We start from the raw sequence: 23323 nt of genomic DNA, 5'->3' as shown, positions 1-23323 counted from the left end.
AAGCATTTTAAAGAGCTCGTAATCAGAAGAGTGTGGTCATTTTGACTTACATCATCTCTTGCTCTTCGGATTATTTTTAGAATTTTAGTTGCCATAACAACATAAAGTATTTTACTACATGGTGCATATACCAACGTGAGTTTGTTCTTTCCTTAGTGCCCAGCAGAGCCCTGGCTGCTGCCAGCACACCAGGGGAAAGAAGGCTCCCCCTGCACCAGGGCACCCACAGCACCAGCGCACAACAGCGGTGCACCACGCGTGGCCAGCAAGGAGAAACCCCCCAGCCAGGCTGAAGCTGCAGTACCTTGGGCACAGGGAGCACAAGGCACTTGGAGAGGCAAGGGGCCAGAGAAGCAGACAGCTGAGGAAGAACACCAGAGCCTGGCAGGGAGCGCCCCACAGGACGCAGCAGCCGCCCTCACCCTGCTCGCAGCAGGACACGCACAGACCCACAAGAGGGCTGCTGAGCAAGCTCCCCCCTTGCACTCTTCAGGCCTGTTCACCATCCAAAAATTTCAGACCTGTTCTCTTCTGGGTTGCAACAACCATCACACAGCCCCCAGCCCACCATGGAAGCCCTTACCTGCACCCAGGCCTCTCTGCCAGCACAAGGGGACCCTTCAAAGAGAAGGGAGCCCCCTGACCGGCTGCACAGATAAGCACGGCCACGTAGAGGGGACAGCCCTGTGCAAATGGGCCACACCTGCATGGATTGGGCACACCTGCAGCCTCTCACCCCTCTATAGCAGCACTGCCCAACCTGTAAGCATCACAAACTGCAAACAAGCAACTAATTAGCTAACTAACTAACTAACTAACTAGCTCCCTCCCTCCCTGCTGCTGCAGCGCTGAGCACTGCTCAGGGCATGCCGTGATGGTGTCTGTCCCAGGACCCTGCAGCAGCCCGGGGCTGGGCCCGCAGCGCTCTCCTCGCTGCCATCCCGCCTCGCTCAGCTCCCAGGGCATCGTCCTCTCTGCTTGCCTACCCCGCTTGCATGTGACCTTTTGAATATATATTTTCGCTAGTAAATAGCACTGTTGCTGTAGCCACGATGACCCAAGACTATAAGCAAGGAACAAGGGGATGCAAGAGTGCCTCTTGTGCTGACACTGCCTGTGTACAGCTGGGACCGGGGGGGCTTGTTAAACCTCCTCCCGCCTGCCAGACTGCTCACAAGACACAGGGCAAAGGGCAGCACGTGGGAGCGGAGGCTCATCCCCTCAGTAGCATGGTTTTTACTGGTGCAATGAAAGCAGGAGTGGGGGGCTTTGAGGGGGCTCTCTGTGGGCTGCTGCAGCAGGCTGTGGCAGCGCCTCCTTGGCACTAGTTGTGCATATAAACTGTTTATTGTTTCAAAACACATCTATCTGAAACGCACGTCTTCTGCTTAAACAGTACTTTGCTTCCCAAGGGCTGTCTGGTCACCAGGTAACTGGAGGAAGGGAGCTGTGAATGCTGAACCCAACTCAGACTGCTGAACGACTGCTAAATACAGTTTTCAAATGTTTTCAAACACTTACTCTCCTCTATGTATCTTTCTTGCAACAAAAAATGACAGTTATTTGCGAACAAACGAAACCCGAGGCACTGAGGGCGGGTTAGTTCTCCTGGATATTCTTGCCGCTTCGCATCGGCGTGCCAAAGCTCTGCCGCCGGCAGCCCCCGCGGCAGCTCAGCCTTCCCCGGGGGTCCTTGCGGGGCCGGGTGCGCTCAAACCCAGCGCGCAGCTGAAGTAAACACATTCCGTTTTCAAGCAACTGAAAGACTTTAATTAAAACCAGCGAAAAGAGTTTTAAGTATAGAAAATACTGGTCTTCTCCAAAATTATTTGTTCTGCTTGAAAGCTAACGCTGCTTTAAGTCTCTTTTTATATGTCTCTTGGACCTGAATTATGGCATATTAATTACGGCCAGAGGCAACGAAGAAGTGTTATTCCTTTCCAAAGAAGATGGAGAAACTCAGTTATAAATAGATTATAAGGCAGTGCTGTCAGGAACAGGCATTCTCCTGCCTCCGCTGGATTTCTGTTTTCCATAGAACAAAGAGGAATTTGCTCACAGAACATATGGAATTTGTGTATTACTCAGCATAATTAAGTGTAACTGCTTAAATGAGTGCAGTGACTGTGGAGGTCACTGGAGCAGCCATTAACTTCTCCCTGCTAAGTCAGTCATTGGTTCTGTGAGGAGGCAGTTGGCCAAAAAATCATTATCCTCCCCCACCCCCTTTTTTATTATGGTTACATGGATTTTTTAACTTCTGTTGGAAAGGATGAGAAGCAGCTGTATGCACATCGTAACACCCGAAGGAGCGGAGCGGCGTGTAGGGCTGCGTTAGCAGTACTGGGCAAAATGTGTTGGAAGGTCTGAAGTCAGACCTGGAGTACCAGACCCGAGTGACCCACGGAGCTCTTGTAGGACCGATGTCACCTGGAGGCGTTGCTGAACTTCTCCGGGAAAGGAGCACAGAAACAATAAATGCCTGCCATCTCCTTTGGAAGAAGAACGGAGTTTTCTTTAAAAACTTTAGCCATATAGCAGATGATGGAAACTTTTGCTAATTCTCAGAGCAGAGGGAGGCTCTCTTTCCTCACGCTCTGAGGCGGCGGGGTGTCCCTGCCGCACCGCTGCTGCTTCAGAGCCGCGCGTCGGGCCCGCGGCTCCGTCCGGCACCACCGAGAGGTGCCCTGCCTTGCAGCCCCCACCACCTCCTCGTCCCCGCAGCGTTTGTGTGGCTCTGCGTCCACCCTAAGGCCGGGCAGCGGACTCGGCTGCCGAGGAACCTCCCGGCGCCGGGGGAGCGCCGCCCGCTGCTCCCCGCGCCCAGCCCCGGGCGGCCGGCGGGGGTCGGCGTGCCCCGACTGCCACCTCGCGGCCCGACGGCGGGGGCCTCCCGGCGCTGCGCGCTCGCTCCGTGTGCTTCTGCCGGTTTGCAGCTCTCACAACGCTTCTGCGTTCTGCAGCGCCCGAGGGTTTAGGCGGAAGGCTCGCGGGGATGGAGGACGCTGGCCCTACCTGGACGTTGCTCCACTGCTGCTCTGGACTTGTCTTATTGCTCCTGCTGCCTGCAACGGTGCCTCTGCAACGTCCCCAGCGGGTCTGGGGCTCAAGTTGTATTTGCTCTGCTTTTTTTCCCTTATTGATCACGTGTTTTAACTTTTCGGGATATTTTGGTTAAAAAGCAAGGCCAGAGCGACTTTGTGAGAAATGTTTGGAACCCTCCGGTTCATCACTGGGCTACTTCTCCTAGAAGAAATCCAGGTCTGAGGTGAAGGATGCTCTGGTCCTGCTCCCGCTTTACACAGCGAGGTGTGGGGAACCTCCCAGCGGCCTTGTCACAGCCTTCTTTTGTGTGGCCGGTGTGCACGCATCTGTAAGGCGCTGCATTTTCCAGCAGCCAGTTTGATTCCAGCAATGGCACTGGGGCAGTGCATTGCTGCCCAACTTTTTAGTTTGTTAAAACTAAAAGAGGCTCCTTCTTGGCCTTGATTTGCAGGTGTCTCTCTGAAGATGCCTTACTGCACAGGAGTCCTCCTGCAAGGAGGGCTGGGCACGCTGTGAGCCCACCTTGCTATCAGCTGTCTGTAGCATTCATCTCGCAAGTAACAGAGGTCTCGCCTGTGCGTCTGAGTCAGCCCGGCCTGCCTTTATGGTCAAAGGGTGTGATTCATCTGACTTATTACAGCTGCTACTTTAAGATAAGAAAAGTGCCTTATAGAGCTTATTTCTTTCCATTGCCTGCAAAGCCTCACATTATTTACTCATATGTCTACATCTGCATTACAGATATCTATGTATGTTCAGACAAATCCCACAGAAGATGAGTTAAAATAAAGCCTGAGAGCAGAGAGAAGGGTTGAGAAAACACAGATACAAAACTGTAACAGTTAAAAAGTTTACTGGTTCAGGAAACTATGCAGTTACGTGGCTGATAATGGTATTGATTAGTAGCAAAAGGTAAAGATATAATTTTGTTCCGGTTTTCTCAGCAGGGCAGTGGGTGTTACAACTGGGGACCTAGGCTGTAGTTCTGCCCGGCCTGCTTAGAGTCCTCAAGACGAGGCATTGCACTTCTCCAAGTCTCAGCTTCTCCCTTTGCGATATAGAGGTGGTGATAATTAACCAACTTCCTTACAAACAGGATTGGCTGAGGCTGGTAAAAAGGGAAAGGCATTGTTTAGTGGGAGAAAACTGGAGTGGATTAATAGAATAATAATCCATGAAGCTTTGTTGGCTGGCCCAGCTTCACCAAGCGTTGCACTCATGGGTTACCCTTGTGCCTGAAAGTCAACACTTCCGCCAAGATATAACATCTGAAGATTTGTCACCTTGCTTGAGTCTGAGCCTGCTTCTGTCTGTGCTGTAAGCCACCTGTATCAGGTCATTAGCAACATTAATCCTGGTTGGAGAGAGGCTGGAGCTGGGGCGAGCAGGACGTGCTGCAAGCCGCAGGCGCCTGGCCGAGCCGTGAGCAGGCTCAGGCACCAAGTAATGGGGTGGGGATGATGGGCGAAAAAAATCTGCAAGGAGAAATCTTGGCAGCAGTGTGGAGGGGACTGAGATACTATATAAGCACAGGCCAAGACTGTTTATAGTGCCAGAGTTTCTTGGAAGACGCTAACAGAGCTTCTGCATCTAGTAAGCCCATCTCTACCCAGTGAGCTCCATATGGCATTTTCATATACCAGTCCCCCATCTTCTTTCAGTGGCCAGTGTATTAATCAAAGGCTATATAAAAAAGAAAACAGGACCATAGCAACCAGACTAACATAGCTGGGTGGTATCTAAACATTAAGCCCATATACATTAGAGTGAAGTGAGTTGTTTGGGGGATTACACTTCAGGTTTCCATGGAAAAAACTCCCGTAGAACATACTTCCAGCTGAAATACTATGTAAACTGAAGAGATGTTTCAGAGCTTCAGCTTGATGTTTTAATGGGTATTATCTAGCTGCTGCCAGCACTTTACAATTTCAAAATTTAGTAAAGCTGTATTTTCTCCAGGGTCTCGAATTCTGCCTATATTTGCTTTCAAAAATAATGAAGGAACAAGAAATGGCCTCTGTGATTATTCAATCATCTGCTGAGCAATCCAGAGTGAAAACAGGCAAACAAATGTTCTGGAGGTAGAAACTAAGAGAGAGCTGAATGTGAATACTTCAGGGCTACTTACGGCATGAGAACATTAGCATCTCTGCAAAAATGCCGTGCACACAAAGAATATACCCACTCTTCATACAGACAGTCAGAATTAATCAGAGAGAAACAGGAGCAAGAATCCCTTCAAATTAATGAAGTCATTTAACTTAAGGATTGTGGGAGAAAGACAAGAACTATTGTTTTATTTCTCTAATGTATGTTTCCAGTTTCTGGTTAAAGGGGAATTCACTGTTACATAAGGAAGATACCCTCTCTATTTAGGGATGCATTGCCTCCTTTCAGCAATGCAGTGGCAAGTCATTAGCATGTTTAAAAGTAGCCTGGGTTATGCATAGGAAGGAATAGCTCTGCATTGGCAAGGAAACGGACCATATGATTTTAAAGACTTTTTTTGTGCCTTAAGTATTTAAAGTCCTTCAGGATTCCCAGTATATAAAACTCTGCTAAGTTTCAATTCACAGAGATTCTCCAGGTCAGATTTTTTTTTTTTTTTTTCTCACTAGAGCTGGACTCCAGGGTAAGAAAAAGGTATTGTGCTGCAGAATTACTGTACTAGTGCAAAACAGGTTTTTTTCATATCTGCTTGATGCATCTTTTTGGCTGAGTTGCATGTGCTATATGATGTTGCTGAGATATATATTTAATGACAAAATAAGAAAGTCTTTGTGTTTAAACACACAATCCGAAATAATCTAATTTGAATAGTTTCATGCTACTCAAAATGGGATTATTTTAACAGATTGTGAATTCTTGCCACATTCACATATACTTCATGATGGAGAGAGAGGATTCAATAACATTCATTACTAGAGGGCGAGAAGGAAGGAGTATTTGGTGTGCAAACCCAGCAGGCCCAGCAGCGGTACGGCAGCATTTGCACCGCTCCCGCCACGCAGCAGGACCAGCCCCCAGCCCCCGGGCTGGGTACCAGCGGTGGCACCAGCACTGCTCTGGGCTGGGAGGCTCTGGGCATCCGCATCCTCACTGTGCTCACTGCAAGGATTTATTTACACAGGGAAAGCCAAGAAAATGGTCCCCACTGAACAGTGTTCCTGATGCTCACACTGAAACAACTTATTGCCAGGGAATGTATTTTTCCTCTCTCTCTTGCTGTGTTTTTTGTGATCATTTGTTAAATATATTATGACCTGCTATTTACCTCACTCTGTAGCTCTGAGGCCTTTTGTGTCTTATTCCCTCCTGGAATTCTCTAAATGAATCACCGTATATTTGCAACAGATCTTACAAGAAGAGATAGGAGTAACATGCGGAAAATATAATCTCATTCCATACATGCATATGTTTAAATGATCTGCTATAAAACAGACTTAGCAGCTAAAGCAGCGCATTGGAATGGCTGCACTATGTCCTAAATCCTTGTATGAAAGTTTGAGCCTGTTAATGGAAGAATTGACTGGGTGGGAAAACTATCACTAGCTAATATGTAGACAGGAGGCTCATTTTCAAATTTAAGCTGTACATTCACTCCAGATCTGAAACAAAAATAAGAATAGATTTGAGGCAGAATTAGGCCTTTTAAGCTCAATTAAAGCTCAGGCAGAACATTAAGATCTTCATACTTATCACACGAGTTAAAATCACTTGATTGCTGCAAATTTATTCCAAATTAACGGTGGTGCGAAGGAGTGAAGAATCCAATGATGTGGGCTTGCACCAATCAATCATTTGGAATTATGATCTTGTCTTTTGTCAATATGCATATTTAAAACCTAATTCTAGTGCTTTATTCAGATATGACAGTGAAATCGCCAGAGATTAAGGACTGAAATAAGAAAGAGAGGCCTGTTCAATTAAAAAAAATCTCCCACAAATCTTAATATTTAAAGCAGATAACGTTATTTAAACATTGTTAGATAAATGAATAGAAATAGACTACCCTATGGCTTCAATACTGTTATCTTGATTGTGTAAACATCTGAATAAACTAATGAATGTAATCTAAAAGGTAATGAAATTAAGTTAACATGAAATATCTGCATCGCTCAGAAATTGGGTACTGACATATAAAATTGTAAATTCTTAACCACTAGATCAAAACTGCTATTACATGATAGTTAACTAGTTTAGATAAAAGGATTTAGATTATAAGAATTCCAGGGGAGTACAAAATAGATAGAGATAATGTTAAAGCCAACTGTAGCTAATCAAGTAGATGTTCTTGTTATTGAATCATTGCTACTGAAATCCCTACTTGGGGCATCCTTTTTCCGCATAAGATTATATTCATAAATCCCTTCTCATTCTTTAACTTTTAAACATTTTAAACATAATTGTTGTGGCCTTTTATTCAAATAAAATGTAATCAAATGACTTAATTATTTTACTGAGATGCACGTTTTTTTATGTGAAAAGCATCTGAACTGTAACTTGCACAAGCAGGCTCCATTCATACTGCAGTTCTTACCTTTAGCCTTGCATTGTTAAAAATGGTGTTGCTCTGTTTTGCTTCTGCTGTTTTGTTCTGCCTTCAAACAAATCCCCCATATTCCTCCACAGACTGTGCTAGTTCCAGAAATAGCAAACCCATTTAGTAATTGATTAACTGAACTTGGGCCAGTTAATTCCCAGATTTGCTTAACTCAAGGTTGGCTGGTAAAATCAGACACCCCATTTGCAGAGCATTGAGTAAATGGTCCCCAATATTCAAAGCAAAACAAGAACCCTCTTCTCATATGTTGTATAGTCCACAAGCACTTAGAGCCACCATTTCGTACGTACTTAGAGACTGAAGTAGACACCAAATACTCAGTGGTGAAATTGTACGTCTAAGAGGCACTGAGGAGGTTAAAATACGGAGTATCATTTATAATACTTTAGTCTGATTATTTCAGCTTTTTCTGTAAATAGCATCTCAATGGTTGGTGACAGTAAATGAGCCAAAGAAAATGTGATGCCTGTTCTTCTAGTAAAGATGATGAAAAAAGAGCGGCCTATACTAAGGTAAAAGGAAGAGGAGTAAGTCAACAATAAACAAAGCTGGAAGCAAGACTAATTTTTTATGGATACATTAGAAGGAAAAGTGAAAGTAAAGTGTGAGACTATTTCTTAACAGGGAAAGAAAGCAAGTGCTGCACTGTGATCGGGAGGTTAACATGCCCTCCTAACGTCAGTCCTCATCATAACACTAGCTGTGACCAAATGCTTAAACCTGTAAAAGATGAAGTCTATTTCTGTAAATTGTGTGTCCATGGAGGTTTATTAAATGACACTAGAAGACTCTCAGGCAACTGGACAGAACAATTCCTCAGCCACCTGCAGTCATCTTGAGAACACGTGCAGCAAGTACAGGGATGGAGCCATAAACACTGTAGTTAGAGAGGAACAAATAAAACACTTTTAAAAAGGGAGACCTAAGGAGCAACTGTTAATGCCCATAGGAAGGCTGGGAAATAATTAAAAGAATCAGTCCATAAATACATAGAAGAAAATGAGGTGATAAGAAAGAGCAATATGGGGTTGTAAGGGATGACAACAAAATGGAAGGCATTGCAATCACATTGGAGACAGGATTAGACTTCAAATTGATCTGCATAAATCAGAGAAATGATCAGAACTGTTAGGAGGGCATTCAGTAAAGTGCACAATCCCATTTTAAAGTATCAATGCATGTAAACGAGATGTTTAACCATGATATTTCTGTAGAGGAGGATTTGGGGATTGCAATGGATAGCCAGTTTTTTGTTTTTTTTTTTTTAAGAAAAGAGAAGAATGACAGGGGGAATTAGAATGAGCTCACCATTATGTAAGAGGCTGCTGCCAAAGGGAAGAGAATAAGCTGTCTTTCATCTCTATTGTGGATAGAGTAGTAATAATAACGTACATTAAAGGAAGGAAGAAATACGAAGAAATAAGCCTGACATCACGGACCATTTTCTAATCATAAAGTTAGCAAAGCAGTGACAAGGTGTTCGAGGGAGATCGTGTCATTTCCCTCCAGCTGGAGCTTTGACGGGTGGGTCAGACCCACCTGCCAGAAACCCACCGCTCCTGGCCGGGTGCCTCCCCGGCTGGCGCAGGGGCAGGGCAGGGGGCAGGCAGCCCTCCGGGAGCCGGGAGGCATCAGCGGAGGTGGCCCGGGGAGTAAAACGCAGCCCTTCGTGCGGCGGGCAGAAGTGGGGAGTTGGTGTAGACCCGAGGGGGCCGTGTCCAGCCCCACAGCTGCTCTCCCATGCTGGAGAAATGGGGCTGCCCGCTGCCTGCCCGCAGCGGGGCTGACCGGGAACCAAGCGGGGCGCTGGCGGAGGGTGGTGAGGCTGGCACCCAGGCAGCTGCCAGAGAGCGAGCTGAGGCCTCGCTTCGGAAAATTTGGATCCAGTTCCACCGAGCACGGCCACCAGACTGATCTTCGCTGAGTGTGACGGGATGGTGATGAGCTGGCCAGAAGTTTGTGGTTTTCACGGTGTATCCGCTCTGCAGAGAGCCCCGTTTGACTTTCCTGGAACAGTCTATTCCAAAAGATAGAAAACATGCTCCGTTTCCTCAAGGGGAATGTTAAAAATTCTCAGATCTCATATAAAATGATTAAAGTTAATTCTGTACCTTGCAGGTTCGGGGCCTTTGAAATAAACCAAATGGGTATTTGGCAGAATGTGGTTCAATGAATCTGTAAGGAGGCAGAGTGGCAAGTAATGGGACATCTGCTGTTGGCATTAGTTAAGTGCAGACACTGCCTTTTTTAGATCTCCTAACCTTGTCTGAAGCAATAATTTTTAATTCGGACAAAACACTGGAATGACAAAATCATCCTGAATTTAAATGTTTCCATCTGCGATTCAATAAAGCAGCCACACTACCAGCAGAGCCTTGCCAAGATGCTAGATTATCTTTTCCTACTGACAATTAACATTTGAACCAGCCACTAAAACAATCAGAAGATTGACTCATATTAATAAAGATTAAATAAATAAAGCAAAAGGCACTAAACATTAAAATTCTCTATAGCCTGTCATGGGTCTTTAGCGTGTATCTTGATGTCATTATGACAACACGAGCTTCCACATTTTTGGGTAATTGAACACGAACAGGCTAATACAATAAGTTTTTACATGGGGCGTTCATTTCTGCAGATCATATCATTTACTAAAACAAAAGTCCTCTCTGAACATATGTTTTGGACTCTGTACATTTCTGAGGAGCTGGCATCAACCTATCAATAGTGAAATTCTTCTCCCTGTAGATGCAGGCAGTCCGAGGGCAGACTCGGGAGGCTGCCGTTGCTCGGCTCTGACACTGGCTGGTGTATAGGCACTAGCCAAATGTCCTAGCCTGGCAGGTTTACTTGTAAATGAGGATATTTGTCCTGATTTGCCTGACGATTATTGGCCAAATATTCATGTTGTTGAGTCAGCTCAGTCTCCTGTTGAGCTAAATGGGAATTTTGCCTGAAAAAGAACTGAGAAGCTGGCACCTAGCGGGGTGAGAGGGATAAATCACACCCTAAGGAAGAACCTCAGGATTTTACCCCGAGGCCCAAATGGCCTTGACTTTGAATTCATAAAAACTGCTGAAGATAAGCCTTTGCTGGTGCTTGCTGCCAAAAGGCCTGGAACAGCTCTGCCAAAAACTTTTTAGCACCAGCACTCATCTGAACCATTACACTGCACATCGCTAGCGGCCTCACTGCGAGGCTTACCGGTGGGCAAGCCGTGCAGGAGGAAACCTTGTGCAGGTCCTGGAGGTGAAATCTGCTCCTTTCAAATATTTCCTTGAATCACAGAAGGGTTTGGGTTGGAAGGGGCCTTAAAGACCGTCTAATTCCAAACTGTTGCCATGGGCAGGGACACCTCCCGCTAGACCGGGTTGCTCAAAGCCCCATCCAACCTGGCCTTGAACACTAGCAGCATACTTGGCAAGGTGAGCTGCAAACCACACAGCTAAACAGGGGAAAACACATCCCGTGCCTCAGGAGCTAGCGAGCACTTTGTGCAGAGGAACAGGCAGAGAGGGGCACCAGCCTGACTTCTCTCTAGCATTGTTCTCCAGACTTGAGCAAACACGGCCAGGTAAAGAGCACCTTCGGCAGAGCCTGGTTCAGAGCCTGAGGGCAGCTTCACGTTGCTGCAGCGGTGGTGGGCACTCGGAGGGGCAGGCTCACCAGAGGTGGGGGCATCTTTCCGATGGGAGCACGCAATGCTGCTTGCCTTTGGCTGCAGCTGCTGCATGGAAGCGGGCGCAAATTCCATGACTGAACAGCAAATAGGCCTGGTGGATCAGTAGATAATGTTGGCATCCAAGAGGAATATTTCTCTGCCAGCAACAGAAAAGCAAGAATATTGGGAAAAACATAATAGAAATGTATATGGTAAGAGCATTGTAATTCCAAGAATGATGTGGTGGAGCTTAGTGTGTAAAGAAATAGAGCAACGCCCTTCTTCCTAGAGACGTGTAATTGCAGAACAATTTTTGAAAGAGGCCTATTCCAGGACTAGCGTCTAATTTTAGACAATCTTCCACTTTACCATTCCTGATGAGGAGCAGAGAATCCCTGTTTTTTAATGTCAGTGCTTCCTGCAATAAAGCAAAAATAATAGGAGGGAAAAAAAAAAATAACCCATACAAGCACAATGCCTGCAGTTCTCAAAGCAGGGACTGCTGTTTGGCTAATGGCCTGCTGGCTTTGGTTGGGAAAGCACAAAGCTGGCAAATGCGGCTGACAGACTTTCCAATTATAAAATCTCCTCCCACTTTCAAGCTGTGTCCTGGAGAACTGGCCTGGGAATCCACCCCTGGAGAGCAACCTCATTATGTTTTGCTGGGATAAAGATGACCAAACGCAGCAGGCCCTGGAAAAGCTGCATACAGCTCCTTAGGTCAGTCCTCACCTACGGGACAGGATGAGGAGCTTCCCTGTCTTGCAGGATGCTCAAGGATAATCATAGTAAATAACTGAGGTCCTCACATCTCAGGATATTAGTGTTTGTAACTCCTAAAGTAACAATAAAATATTTTAAAACACTTTTGGTTTTTTTCCCATAGGTTGTGTAAATCAATTGTTTTAGTTCTGGAGAGGTGCTATTTAACTGAATTAAAAAGTGTATCAGTGGGAGGATGCAGCATCTTACACGGAAAAAAAGGTGCCCACGAGAGTGCTACAACTCAGCATGGGCCACGTAGGGAAGAGCCTGCCTGCCTGGATCTCCCAGCAGCTGGGAGGGCAGTGGATTATCCGGTGAAAAATAATTTCTCATGCTTTTGGACTGCATAAAGAAAACGAAGAGACTTCTTGGTAATGTGAAGAGAAAACCCGGTCAGAAAAAGTAGAGCTGTATAGAAAGGAAGGGATGTAGCAAAGCTTTCCCGCTGCCAGGAGGGCTTCCCAGCAAACACAGCACCGCACCTCTGCCGATCCGACAGGCCGTGACTGAAGCGAGGGCCTTGCCCGTTGCATGAAGCAGAAATCCAACCAGACATCAGCGGTTTGGCTGCCTGGGGGTGCAACTGCTTCTGATGTCACAGGAGGCAAAGGAAGAGGGCAAGCAGAGGAGGAAGCCTTCCTGATGCTGAGCTGTGCCAGCCCCAAGCCCTGCCTTACAGCACAGCAGCGATGCTGCCTGTGGTGTCGCACATCAGATATGTTGCAGGCCCACCCAGTGGAGATGCAGGAAACAGCAAGCCCCAGTTATTCCACTCCTATTTTATTTTATTTTATTATTTTATTTTATTTTATTTTTTAGTTGAAGTTGCTGCATGTGAACTCTTGTCCGGTTAAACAACCTGCGTAACAAAGATGTTCTCTCTTCTGCAAACCTGCTCCTGTGCCATAACACGCGACACAGGACCACAAACTGCCGGCTGCTCTTTTAGCTCACGTGGTTCCTAAAGCACATTAGCAAACTTAACAGCAGCTTTGGTAGGAACCAGCACACCGTCAGTGCGTGGCCGCCCGTGGCTGCTGCCAGGCTGTGCCCCAGCCCGCCCCTCGCCCCCCGACGCACGGCGCCCTGCTGCACCCACTGACCCCCCCGGGGCGGGGGGTCCCAGGGCCCTCGCACACAAATCGTGCGGTGAAGACGTCCCCGTGCCGATACTTGGAGACAAGCGTGAGAGCACCCCAGCTTCTCATTACAAACCCAAAGAGATGTTCTGTGCAGTAACCAAGTCTGAACCATTCAAGTTCGTGGAAATTAGGTGACCGTTTCCGAGAGAAGCCAGCGTGGGAGTGGCGCGAAGCTGTGCCAGGGGAAGCTCCGACTACACGTAAGGAAAAATTTCTTTTCCGTAAAAGTGGTCAAACGTTGGAACAGGCTTCCTAGAGAGGTGCCTGATGCCCACACCTGTCAGTGTTCGAGAGAGGTTTGCACAGTGCCCTCAATAACGAGCTTTAATGCCATAAGATTTGTTGATGCTTACAGAAATTTTGCTTATTGAAATTGAACAGCAGTCAGCAGTTGCCTCATAGCAAAACAAATGACCTGAAGCACACAGGTGCTGTCAAAACTTTGCTTTTGAATGGACAAACTGGGAAAAACAACTTTTAATATAACTTTGTACAATAGGAAGTAATTTGAAGAGTGGGTGTGATAAAGCAATTAGCTTTCAAAAAGCAATGCCAGCATTCATATATGAACGCTTTAAGCTGAGCAACATGAAAATGTCAAGAGACAATGCAGTGTGAAGCAGGTAGCATTAACACTTCATCAGAAAACTAGATGAGAATACTGATGTTAACAGACAGTGGGGGAGAATTCAGATTTAGGAAAGTAGGAAAAAAAAGGGTCTAAGTAAAACTAAAGGCAGATGTGGGAGTGAAGAATTACAGCACATAATCTTCTCATTCCATGTGACAGTAAGATTAAATAGTCTGAAACGTAACTAAAATTGAAGCAAGTTCTAGGACAAAATAGCATTATAGTAGGCTGTAGTAGGAAATCAATAGAATTGATTTTGGAAAGGCAATAAACAGGGTCAATGGAATCACATTAACTAACCTACCAGAATCTGGGGATATTTAATACATTTAGATACATTACATTTTTGTGAAGCCCTCTGAATTAAAGTCTTTGACCTTCTACTCCCATCCACTCCTGCTCCCAGGAGCCCAGTCGGAAATTCATGGCTGAATTCGCCACAACGTGGTCTGAAGAACACAAAATGCTCCTGAAACTGTCAGGTCAAACCCCACTGCTCAAGTAGAACGTGTAGCATCCTCCACTGTCAGAGTAAAGACTTTGTGACAAGCATATACAGGAATAAGTTTTGATAGTCTTTCCAAACTCAGTAGTTACATAATTAGTGCTACACTGAGACAGGTAGATTTTAACATTTTGCCTTTGCACTTAACTTGTAGGATAATTACTTACGTGTTGTTATAAATAACTTCTGTCATTACAGTATGAGAAATCTACAAAATCAGTGCAAGCTTTAAGAAATGAACCACATTCATACACGCAAGGTAAGCTTAATTAGCCAACAACAACAACAACAACACAATATTTGAGTATTTAGAACCTGACATGCTCAAGGAAGTATGCCACTTTTTACACTTCCTAGAAGCATTCTGTATTTAATTAGGTCTCATTAGTAAAGGCAATCACTGTATCTTATTTGCAGAAACACAGGACATCATGCTCCATCAGCAGATAACATTCTTCATCGAAAAGAGAACTTTGTGCGCCAGGCCTGCTAATCCAAAGAAAATCAGAACTAAAACATGCAGAGTAAAACATTCCGGTAAATAAAAAAAACTCAACTGTTTTATTTAGGATGATAACTTGTAATAAGGTATCAAAGTATAAAATTATCTGGGCTCTTGAATCCAATTCTCGAAGGAAATTGAATTTGTGAGTTTTAAAATTCATTACAACAGCCAGATACAGTACAAGAGTCAAAACAGTTTTCTGCATCAGTGTTTGGTTCTTAATGCTTTCACACTCATTCAGCACTTCCCACAGCTCTCAGGAACACAACACGGTTAGCTCCAGCCAAAGGAGGGGGACAACCTCATCAGTAACTTCTAGTGGGACTAGGAAGATTATTTTTTTAATGAGAATGAGAAAAACTAAGGGAAGAGCGACCAATAACATGCACTGGTCTGTGAAATTATTCACTCGTGGTAGTTTTCCCCCAGAGCTTTCCTTTGATGTAAGACTCATTCACAGACTGTGTCTTACCAAGTGTTAACAACACATTTGACCACTGATTCAACTCCAGAAGTCTACGAACAGATCATTCCACAGACCTGACAGATGAGCACCAGACTAACACCTTCAGTAAATTCAATGAAATGAAATCCCTTGGATTAAATTGCTGAAGAAATGGTAGTGATAATCTAGCGCTTTGATAGAGCTTCTTTATTTCCAAGGGAAAAAAATGACTATCTTCCCTTTCCATTACGAGTTAAAAATGTTTGTATCACTTTCTTGCTTTTGAGAATTAGCAAGTGCTTATGTGAAGACCAAGCATTTTTGCTTTCCTACTTCCTACACTTGTAAGACTTCTTGCAAGCATCTAATATCACAAACTAGATTATATTTGTAATGTAAAATTAAGTATGTATGGCTGAAGCAAATATCAAATCCACTAACTGAATACACTTTTAAATATGATTTTGCTTCCATATGAAAGCTCCTATTTTAATAACCGAAGTCCATTCAAAAGTAAAGATTGGAAAAATCAAACACCATTCTCAAAACTTAAGGAAAATTTAATCAATATTCCTTACTTTTACAGTAACTACAATACTGACAAGCATTACATTTTCAAAATGGTGTTTTTCTTGGAAGTACTGCCAAAGAGATTACTCTTTGTCTACTAATATGTGCACCATTAGGGGAAAATCCTCTAGTTGAAGTAACCTTCAGAAATTCAAGTTAACATGTAGCTACTTAGACATCCATATGTATTCATATTTCAAATGTGACAGAATTACAGATCCTCTTAATTTTTAAAGCATCTGTTGCTTCATTCATAACTTCAATATCTTAAATCCTGAAATACTATCACATCAAATGAACAAGTAAATGAGACCAAACGGCTTAAGAGTGTGTTTGTTAAAATATAGAAATAATTCTTTGCGTTCTTCTGTGCATTTTCCTTTTGGCAAGAGGGGAGAGGAAATGGGTTATTACTGCAGATTTATTCAAAGAGAATTTCCAAATGCACATCATCTGTGGTTTTGTTAACTTCTAGTGATAACAATCTTTCAGTCTGTAACTGCATCCCTCCTCCCTCCCTCCCCTGAAAAAAAAAACACAAACCCTCCCCCTTACCCCCCCCCCCCCACCAGCTCAAACAAACAACTAAAAGTTACTTTTCTAAAGATACAGGAATGGGAAAGAAATTACATTAACTTGATAAGCATGAACACTTATTAAAGCTATAGACACCTCAGGTCAATTGAGAACAGTATTCAAAGTCCTAAAAAAGTGAACACAAGACATTTGTTCCAGATGATTTAAAACTGGTCTAACTTTTGTGATAGCAACACTATACAGGTGTTTGCAGCCGTGTCTGGTCCAACTAAATATTCCAAGTTGATGTCTTCATTTTGGCCCACTGGAGTCCAACAATTTGGACAGTCTCTTCAAAACACAGAAATGAGAGCAAAGACTCCATACAATAAAGCACAGGGGTACGCTACTAGAAGTTGCTGTCCTTCCATTGCTAAGGCAGAAATGAAGATTTTGGAAGCAGAAAAGCTGCACCAGCCAATGATTCCAGCCGTGAGAATAATTCCCATCACTCCCCTGTAAAGATAAAAACAGAATTCATTTAAGACTCGTGTACTTAGGAGTCATAACTAGACTCCTAATACCTTCTACAAATTCTAAGAATTTTATCTTTTATCTTCCACATTTTTAAATGATGGAGTTCCAGTAAAGATTTCAGAGCCATATTATTCAATTGTCACAACAGTAAAAAGCACCTTTGTACATATGAAACGTAGGTATTAAATAAAGAAACTATATCGTGTTGTTTCTTGTTGCTTTTCAGTTCCTAATTTCATACAGTTATGAAGAATCCCACGGATTTTCTTTGTTTGACATTCAATTTTGTATCTTAACTTACAAGCTATCTTTTTGACTTTGCAGGTAATAGTATTTATCAGATTCAACGCTAACTGAAAACAAACTCGATACTGAAAGAGTCCATGTATTTAAAAGCTGTTGACTGACTTAAAGAAAAGCAGTATTCACACCTTTTTTCCAGTAAGAAAGTTGAGACTTGTATTTTTACACTTACTACAAATTCCTGTCATACTGAAATCATAAGCACGTTCATCACTATGAAGTTTTCTTTTAATAACTTTATCTCACAGTAGAGAAATCTATTATCAACTTATAGTTTATGTACTTACTGCAATGAAAATACAATTGCGAAAGTGGAAAGTAGGATCATAGGAAGAAGACAGTATCCAAGGACACTGGCAACGCAGCCAAATGAGACGCCTGTCATGCTCATTAAGTTCAGGAGACAAAACATCCCTAAGCATCCGATTGCACTTATTCCATACACGTAACCAAACTGAATTTTACCAGCCTGAAAGTTAAGCATAATGGTACACATTAATTAACAGAACAAGTAACACTTCCCACAAACAAAGGCAAGAAGAATTAATATTTACAGAATATCTTCATTTTCTCCATCGTCCCTCCAACCACCAATTCCTATATTCAAATTCAACATGCCGTATTTTCCCACAACCCGAATTCCAGGACACCTGTACATTTTAGACACCCAAGAGGCACATTTATCTGAAGTTTACATATTTCAATAAATAGATTTTAATCAAACTTATTTGCTGATCTGGGCTGCAGAAGTCTATGAATTCCCCAGGGGTTATAGAACCATAGAATATCACAGAACCATACAATGTCCCCAGTTCGAAGGGACCCAACGAGGATCATCAAGTCCAACTCCTGGCTTAGGCAACTAACTTCCCATGGTGATCTTTTTCTATGGTTATTATTTCTCTGAAGATGTCTTGCAATAATAATCTTTACAGGAATAATGTTTAAGATTAGAAAAGTTTGGAACTTCTCTACAAATCTAGAGCTAAAATGCCTTGCGATAAACTCCATGGTGTTGTAGAACAATGTAAATTATAAGAAGCAAATATTAAACCGGAAGATGACAGAAAACTCAAAAATAAAACGCATGATTCTGAAAGTAAAACACCTCAACCTCTTTAAAAAAAGCAGTTAAAAATCTGGGAATGTGTCACATGCCCATTTCTGTGAAAAAGGGAACCGTATTCCTCAAAAGTAGACTACGGAAAGAAACAGGCATTCCAGTGAAACCAATGGCATGCAAAAAAAAAAACAACAAACAAACAAAAAAAACACTTCTAAAGCTTTGACTTAAAATCCACAGAAGAAAAGGGGTAGCAAAGTCGCTAACCTCAGCGAGCGCTGCACGAAGCCGCAGCTCCTCTCCCACCGAGCTACAAACTCCTGGTCATGATATGGTTTTTGTGGCCTCTATGCTAAGGAGTCAGTTCCAATAAACGTATAGGTAACTTGCCTTTTTCCTCCAGTGTCTCCAGGCATATCAAAGCACAAATAATTCTATTTGGCAATCAAAGTCTTACCAGTAATAACGTGGCTCCAAAAGCTAAGCAGAAGACCATTGGTCCAGCCAAATCCGTCTCATTCATGATGCTGCCATCTGCTACTTTTAATGGGTGCAGCACTGTTAGTGTCTTCTGCCAGATGTGGTCGAAATTGATCCCCAATTCTGCAAGTTACATGAAACAAACTATGCATATTTATGTATTTTTTCTTCTTGCCCCTGCTTGCTTCACTGACAAGTTTTCCCTGCCCCTACCCTCTTAAATCTCCTCCAGGAACTATCCTACGGGGACCAGAGAATTGCGTCATTCCCTCTGTCCTCAAGCTGCTGAGTGTGCTGCTTCCACAGATTCCATGTCTCAAATGTTCTGCAGTGACAGGCTGGTTTCTAAAGAACCAGATAAGGCCTAAGAACAGCGTTCTGCGCCAGACCAAAGTTCATTTAGCCCAGCATACTGTCTCTGTAAGTGGCCAAAAGCAGATATGCATGGAGGAGTATCAGAACAAAATACACAGATTCCCCAAACACTTCCCAAGTCTCCGGTGACTGATGGCTCAAGGATTTCAAATTCAAATAGTTTCTCTGCACTTAGTTATCCTCAGTGGATTTCTCTTTCACAAACCTCCTACCCTGTTATTGAATCCACTGAGAAAAACGCAACCATCCCTTTTAACGCTTGACACATTTATTTTACACACAATTACTTATTGCAGCTAGACAGGATTTCAAGGCTCCATCCATCCAATCTGATCACAGCTGTGCCAAAACCTATTTGCCCACCCCAGGCCCTGGGAAGCATCTATGTAAACAGATTAATTTTGGGAATAACATAAACAAGCACAGCTGGGTGGGAAGAAAACACGAATACCTGCCTCTCTGACCAGCAACAGAAAGGGCTTCTTCAGCTGTTTGGTACTGAACAGTGATGTGTATGAGCTGGCAACTCAACTACGGACACTAACTACCTAACCATTCTGGCATTTGGCACACTCTTTATTCTGCATAGGAATTTCTGCAGCGTACAGCACTCCTCTTCAGCAATGCAAGATTTCAGTCCTAATCACAGGATCGGCTGCAACTAACAGCATCAACTTATTTGCACAGAAATAAGTACGATTTGCAACGAGTATTATTTGCAACAACAAAATTATTAGGTGTTTTGTCTTAAGTCTTGTATGAAGTCGGGCTGTCCGTTTAATCATTATGCCTTCCACTGAACAGACAGTATGAAGTAATAAAGCGTAACGCTAAAACCGTGTCCAAAAGTTCACGCAAGAACATGCAAATTATATACTGAAATACACGTAAATAACAAAAAAATAATGAGAATTTCAAGTCAATTGTGTACTTCCAGAAATGGGAGAATACACACTCTACCACTCAACTTATCCCCAAGCTGGGAGGAGTTTTGGATCTCAGCCACAAAGCTCAAATTATACCTTCTAATAGAGGAGGCTCATCCTCAAAGTTACTTCCATAAAAAGACTGTGCTGAAGTTGGAGTATACGTCTGTGTTGGCTGGTAAATCTGCCCTGTGTACGGCTGCTGCTGCATCATCTCGGGAGGGACGAATCCACTTTGCTGAGAGTAGTCATAGCCTCCATACTGCCTGTGAAGAACGACAGCACGTTACGGACAGATACAGAATTTCATTTTAAACATTTCCCTGCAAAAATCACAGCTTTTTTTCAGCAAATAAACCACAGCAAACAGATCTGTCTTTCCTCCTCTTTTGAGCAGTCACATTCAATGCTCCCCTACCCAAATTCAAGTGTTCTAGGTGCTTAGCCACATTCATCTGTTCAAACCGTTAATAACAATACTGACGAGCTAAAGACGACGCACTGCTATAAGCTGAACACAATAATTATCGTTACATGTGCTTTTGTATTGCTTTTTGCTTTGAAGTCAGAGGCCTGCACAAATGAGCATTATCCACTGACTGAATTACTTCCACAACTCACAGACATGTAAAAGAGTAGGAAAAATTTAAGTCACAAACTAATCCAACTGTCCCTTAATTACTACTGACAACTCACTTGATGCCAGCATTAATTTACAATTGAGAACGCTTACTTGCAAACTCCATGTTAGAGAACAAAGTAGCTCATACTATCACCTTCATTGCCCTCCATATTTAAAAAAATCAGCCTAGGGAAAAAAAAAAACAGAAAAAAAAAACCATCTTCCTCTTCACTTACGCACCATGAGCATCAGGTAGTGTTATGACACATAAGAAGGAATTATGATGCAGATTCTAAACATGGTGACATCTACCTAGAGGACATGATGCTGGGGGCACGGGGGGAGCAATTTCTCAGTTTCTATTTGACACGTTCTCAGATATTTGCTAACAAATTTATACTGTTTTTACAATACTATTACAGATTTCACACGTATAAAAATATACGTGGCTATAGACATCTTAAAAGAAAATAAGCCTCATCAGAGCTATCTTCTCTTTGTAAAGAAACTCTTAAGTTATTCTTGCCGCTAACGGTCTCTGACTACAAAGGCTTCAATAAATGTCTCCAACATTAACATAAAGAAGGAAAACCCAGCACTCACTCTCCCTTCTTTTCTTGTGCCAGTACAGCCCAGCCTCATCACAGCACAGCAGACCTTGTTGGGATGCAAACACGCATCAACCTGTTCCACCTATCACAGCGATCAAACTCGGGTCACGTACCTGACAAAAATCCTCAGCCTGGGACTAGGGATGTACAAAGGACTCACAAGAGCCCCTGTGACCTAGAAAAGTCTGCCACAGTTTTCTGCTAAAGCCTAGAAAACACCACGGACACTGCAGGCTCATTTATCTGACAGCGTGACTAATTTTCATTCCCTGAGTAACCGCATATGTCCTTAGGAAACACTGATAGCGGCCTTCCAAAGGACTGTTTATATTATTAAAATTTCTCATGTAATATCTTGAGAGTCCTGCCTTTACCTCAAAACGCAGACCACGGGGTATTTAGCGTGTAACTGCCATACACCCCCATTTACAGGACATAAGCTACACGGTGACACTGCAGCAGGGCTCGGTACGGGCAGCACCGGCTGCCTGCGGTGCCGGCCCCGTGCCGAAGGCGCCGAGCCCCTCACGGGCGGAGGGGGCCTCGCAGCCCAGCCCCAGCCGTGGCCGGGCCCCCTCCGCTGGGTCAGGCCGGGCCCGGGCCCCTGGGGGCCGGGACACGACACCCGCAGCCCCGGGCAGCCCGCCCGGTGCCTCCCTCAGCGCCCCGGGGCCGCGGTTACCTGCCGTAGGGCCGGCCGCCGCCGCCGTACTCGTAGTGCTGGGCCTGCTCGTCGATGCTGTAGCCGGTCTGGAAGAAGTCCGTGGTGAAGCTGTCAAAGCCGGACATCTCCCGCACCCTGCCTGCGGGGAACACCGGACGAGTGGGTGCGCGGCCCCCCAAACCCTCTCAACCCCCTCAGGCCCCCCACCGCCCACCGCCCCCCGCTGCCCCCCCCCCGGTCTCCCCCCGTCCCCGCCCGCCCGCACCCACCACGGCCCGGCCCGGCCCGGCCCCCCCGGCGCGGCGCTGCGACGTGTCACCCTGCCGCCCGCCGCTTCCGGGGCCGCCGCGCATGCGTGCGAGACGCGCAACGGGGCGCCCCCAGCGAGCATGCGCCGCCCGCCCCGCGCCCTGCCTGCGTGGCGCCGCCGCGGCGCCAAGGGGGGCGAGGCCCGGCGGGGGGGGGGGCCGTGGGGTCACGTGGGGCGCGCGGCGGGGCGGTGGCAGGGCCTGGGGCGGGGTCTGCGGCCTGAGCCGGAGCCTGTCACGGAGCAGCCTCGCGCTTCTCTTTGTTTGCGGGTTTTTCTACCTGTTAACCACCGAAATAAATGACGTTTTGAGCTCTTGTGTGGTTTCTTTCTTGCTTAAGGCCACGAGTGGCGTTGCCCGCGGGCTCAGTCTCCCCCCGCGATCCCCACAGCGCTCCCCGGGGGCAGGCCGGGCAGGAGGCCTGGCGGGGGCTGCGCGATGGCGCGGCCGGGTGAGAAGGAACTGCGGTCACTCAGTGCCAGGCCTTCGTACCCTTCACGTCACCACATTAAATAAAATGAGCGTTTTCCTGACGCCTGATAAAATGTGTGCAGGAGCTATTGATCCGCTGGTCCTTGTTAAAGGCAGCTGTTAATCTGTGCTTTACAAATAGCTGCAGGAGCGGGGAATGACGAGGAACTGAGAAAAAATAATAATGCCTGGGACAGCCTAGGATGGCTGTGAGATAGCCGTGGCCTAGGGGAGGCCTGAGGACAAGATCTGCAGGTGTGACAAACGGGTGAAGTGGGTCGATCCCCTGGGGGACACGAGGGACTAGCGGAAGCTGGTCACTCTGTTTTTCCTTCTAGTTCCATCATTTTGCTCCTTTTTTCACTCAGGGCCAGGGGAAAAGCTGCCCTCTGACTGCTAATTAGAATTTGTTTTTGTTAACTACCTCAGGTACTCCTGTAGAGCGCAGGAAGAAGCGAGTGTGCTGCTGACTCAGATGGGCTTGTTGTGGACAGAGCCGGGGAAAACCCAGCTGAGGCAGCTTAGCTGAAACTTCAGAATGAGCTGAATCATAATTGCCACTTTATTGTTGTTGCCGAATAGGTGCGCAGTAATGAGATTCAGAAATGTTTAGT

General features: G+C 45.0%; 1 protein-coding gene and 1 long non-coding RNA gene across 6 annotated transcripts in view; both read right to left on the bottom strand.

Moving 5' to 3' along the window:
- The window catches only part of LOC310881387, a 63244-nt gene extending 55742 nt beyond the window's left edge, over window positions 1–7502 (bottom strand). For 3 of the 4 annotated variants that reach the window (XR_014572335.1, XR_014572336.1, XR_014572337.1), the window contains exon 1: window positions 584–7502. This is a non-coding gene — a long non-coding RNA (uncharacterized lncRNA). The remainder of the gene's footprint in view (window positions 1–583) is intronic. The other variant, XR_014572338.1, reaches the window with a different exon arrangement.
- A 7343-nt stretch (window positions 7503–14845) lies between these two features.
- Window positions 14846–22335, bottom strand: YIPF5 (Yip1 domain family member 5). Of its 2 annotated transcripts, none has more exons than XM_083798111.1 (6): window positions 22200–22335; window positions 21949–22069; window positions 20130–20299; window positions 18710–18855; window positions 17477–17658; window positions 14846–16865 (listed from the first exon to the last, which is right to left on the bottom strand). In XM_083798111.1, exons 2-6 carry the CDS (start codon window positions 22053–22055, stop codon window positions 16703–16705), a joined length of 768 nt encoding a protein of 255 aa, XP_083654237.1. In that variant the 5' UTR covers window positions 22056–22069; window positions 22200–22335; the 3' UTR covers window positions 14846–16702. The 2 variants fall into 2 exon arrangements, with proteins under 2 accessions (XP_083654237.1, XP_083654236.1); XM_083798110.1 differs by having other exon boundaries at window positions 21949–22065; window positions 22200–22282.
- Between the last annotated feature and the right edge of the window lie 988 nt (window positions 22336–23323).

The sequence above is a fragment of the Anser anser genome (assembly GCF_964211835.1).
Source record: "Anser anser genome assembly, chromosome: 14".
NCBI lineage: Eukaryota > Metazoa > Chordata > Aves > Anseriformes > Anatidae > Anser > Anser anser.
Note: the sequence above shows the minus strand (reverse complement) of the source record. Positions and strands in the feature narration are given on the sequence as shown.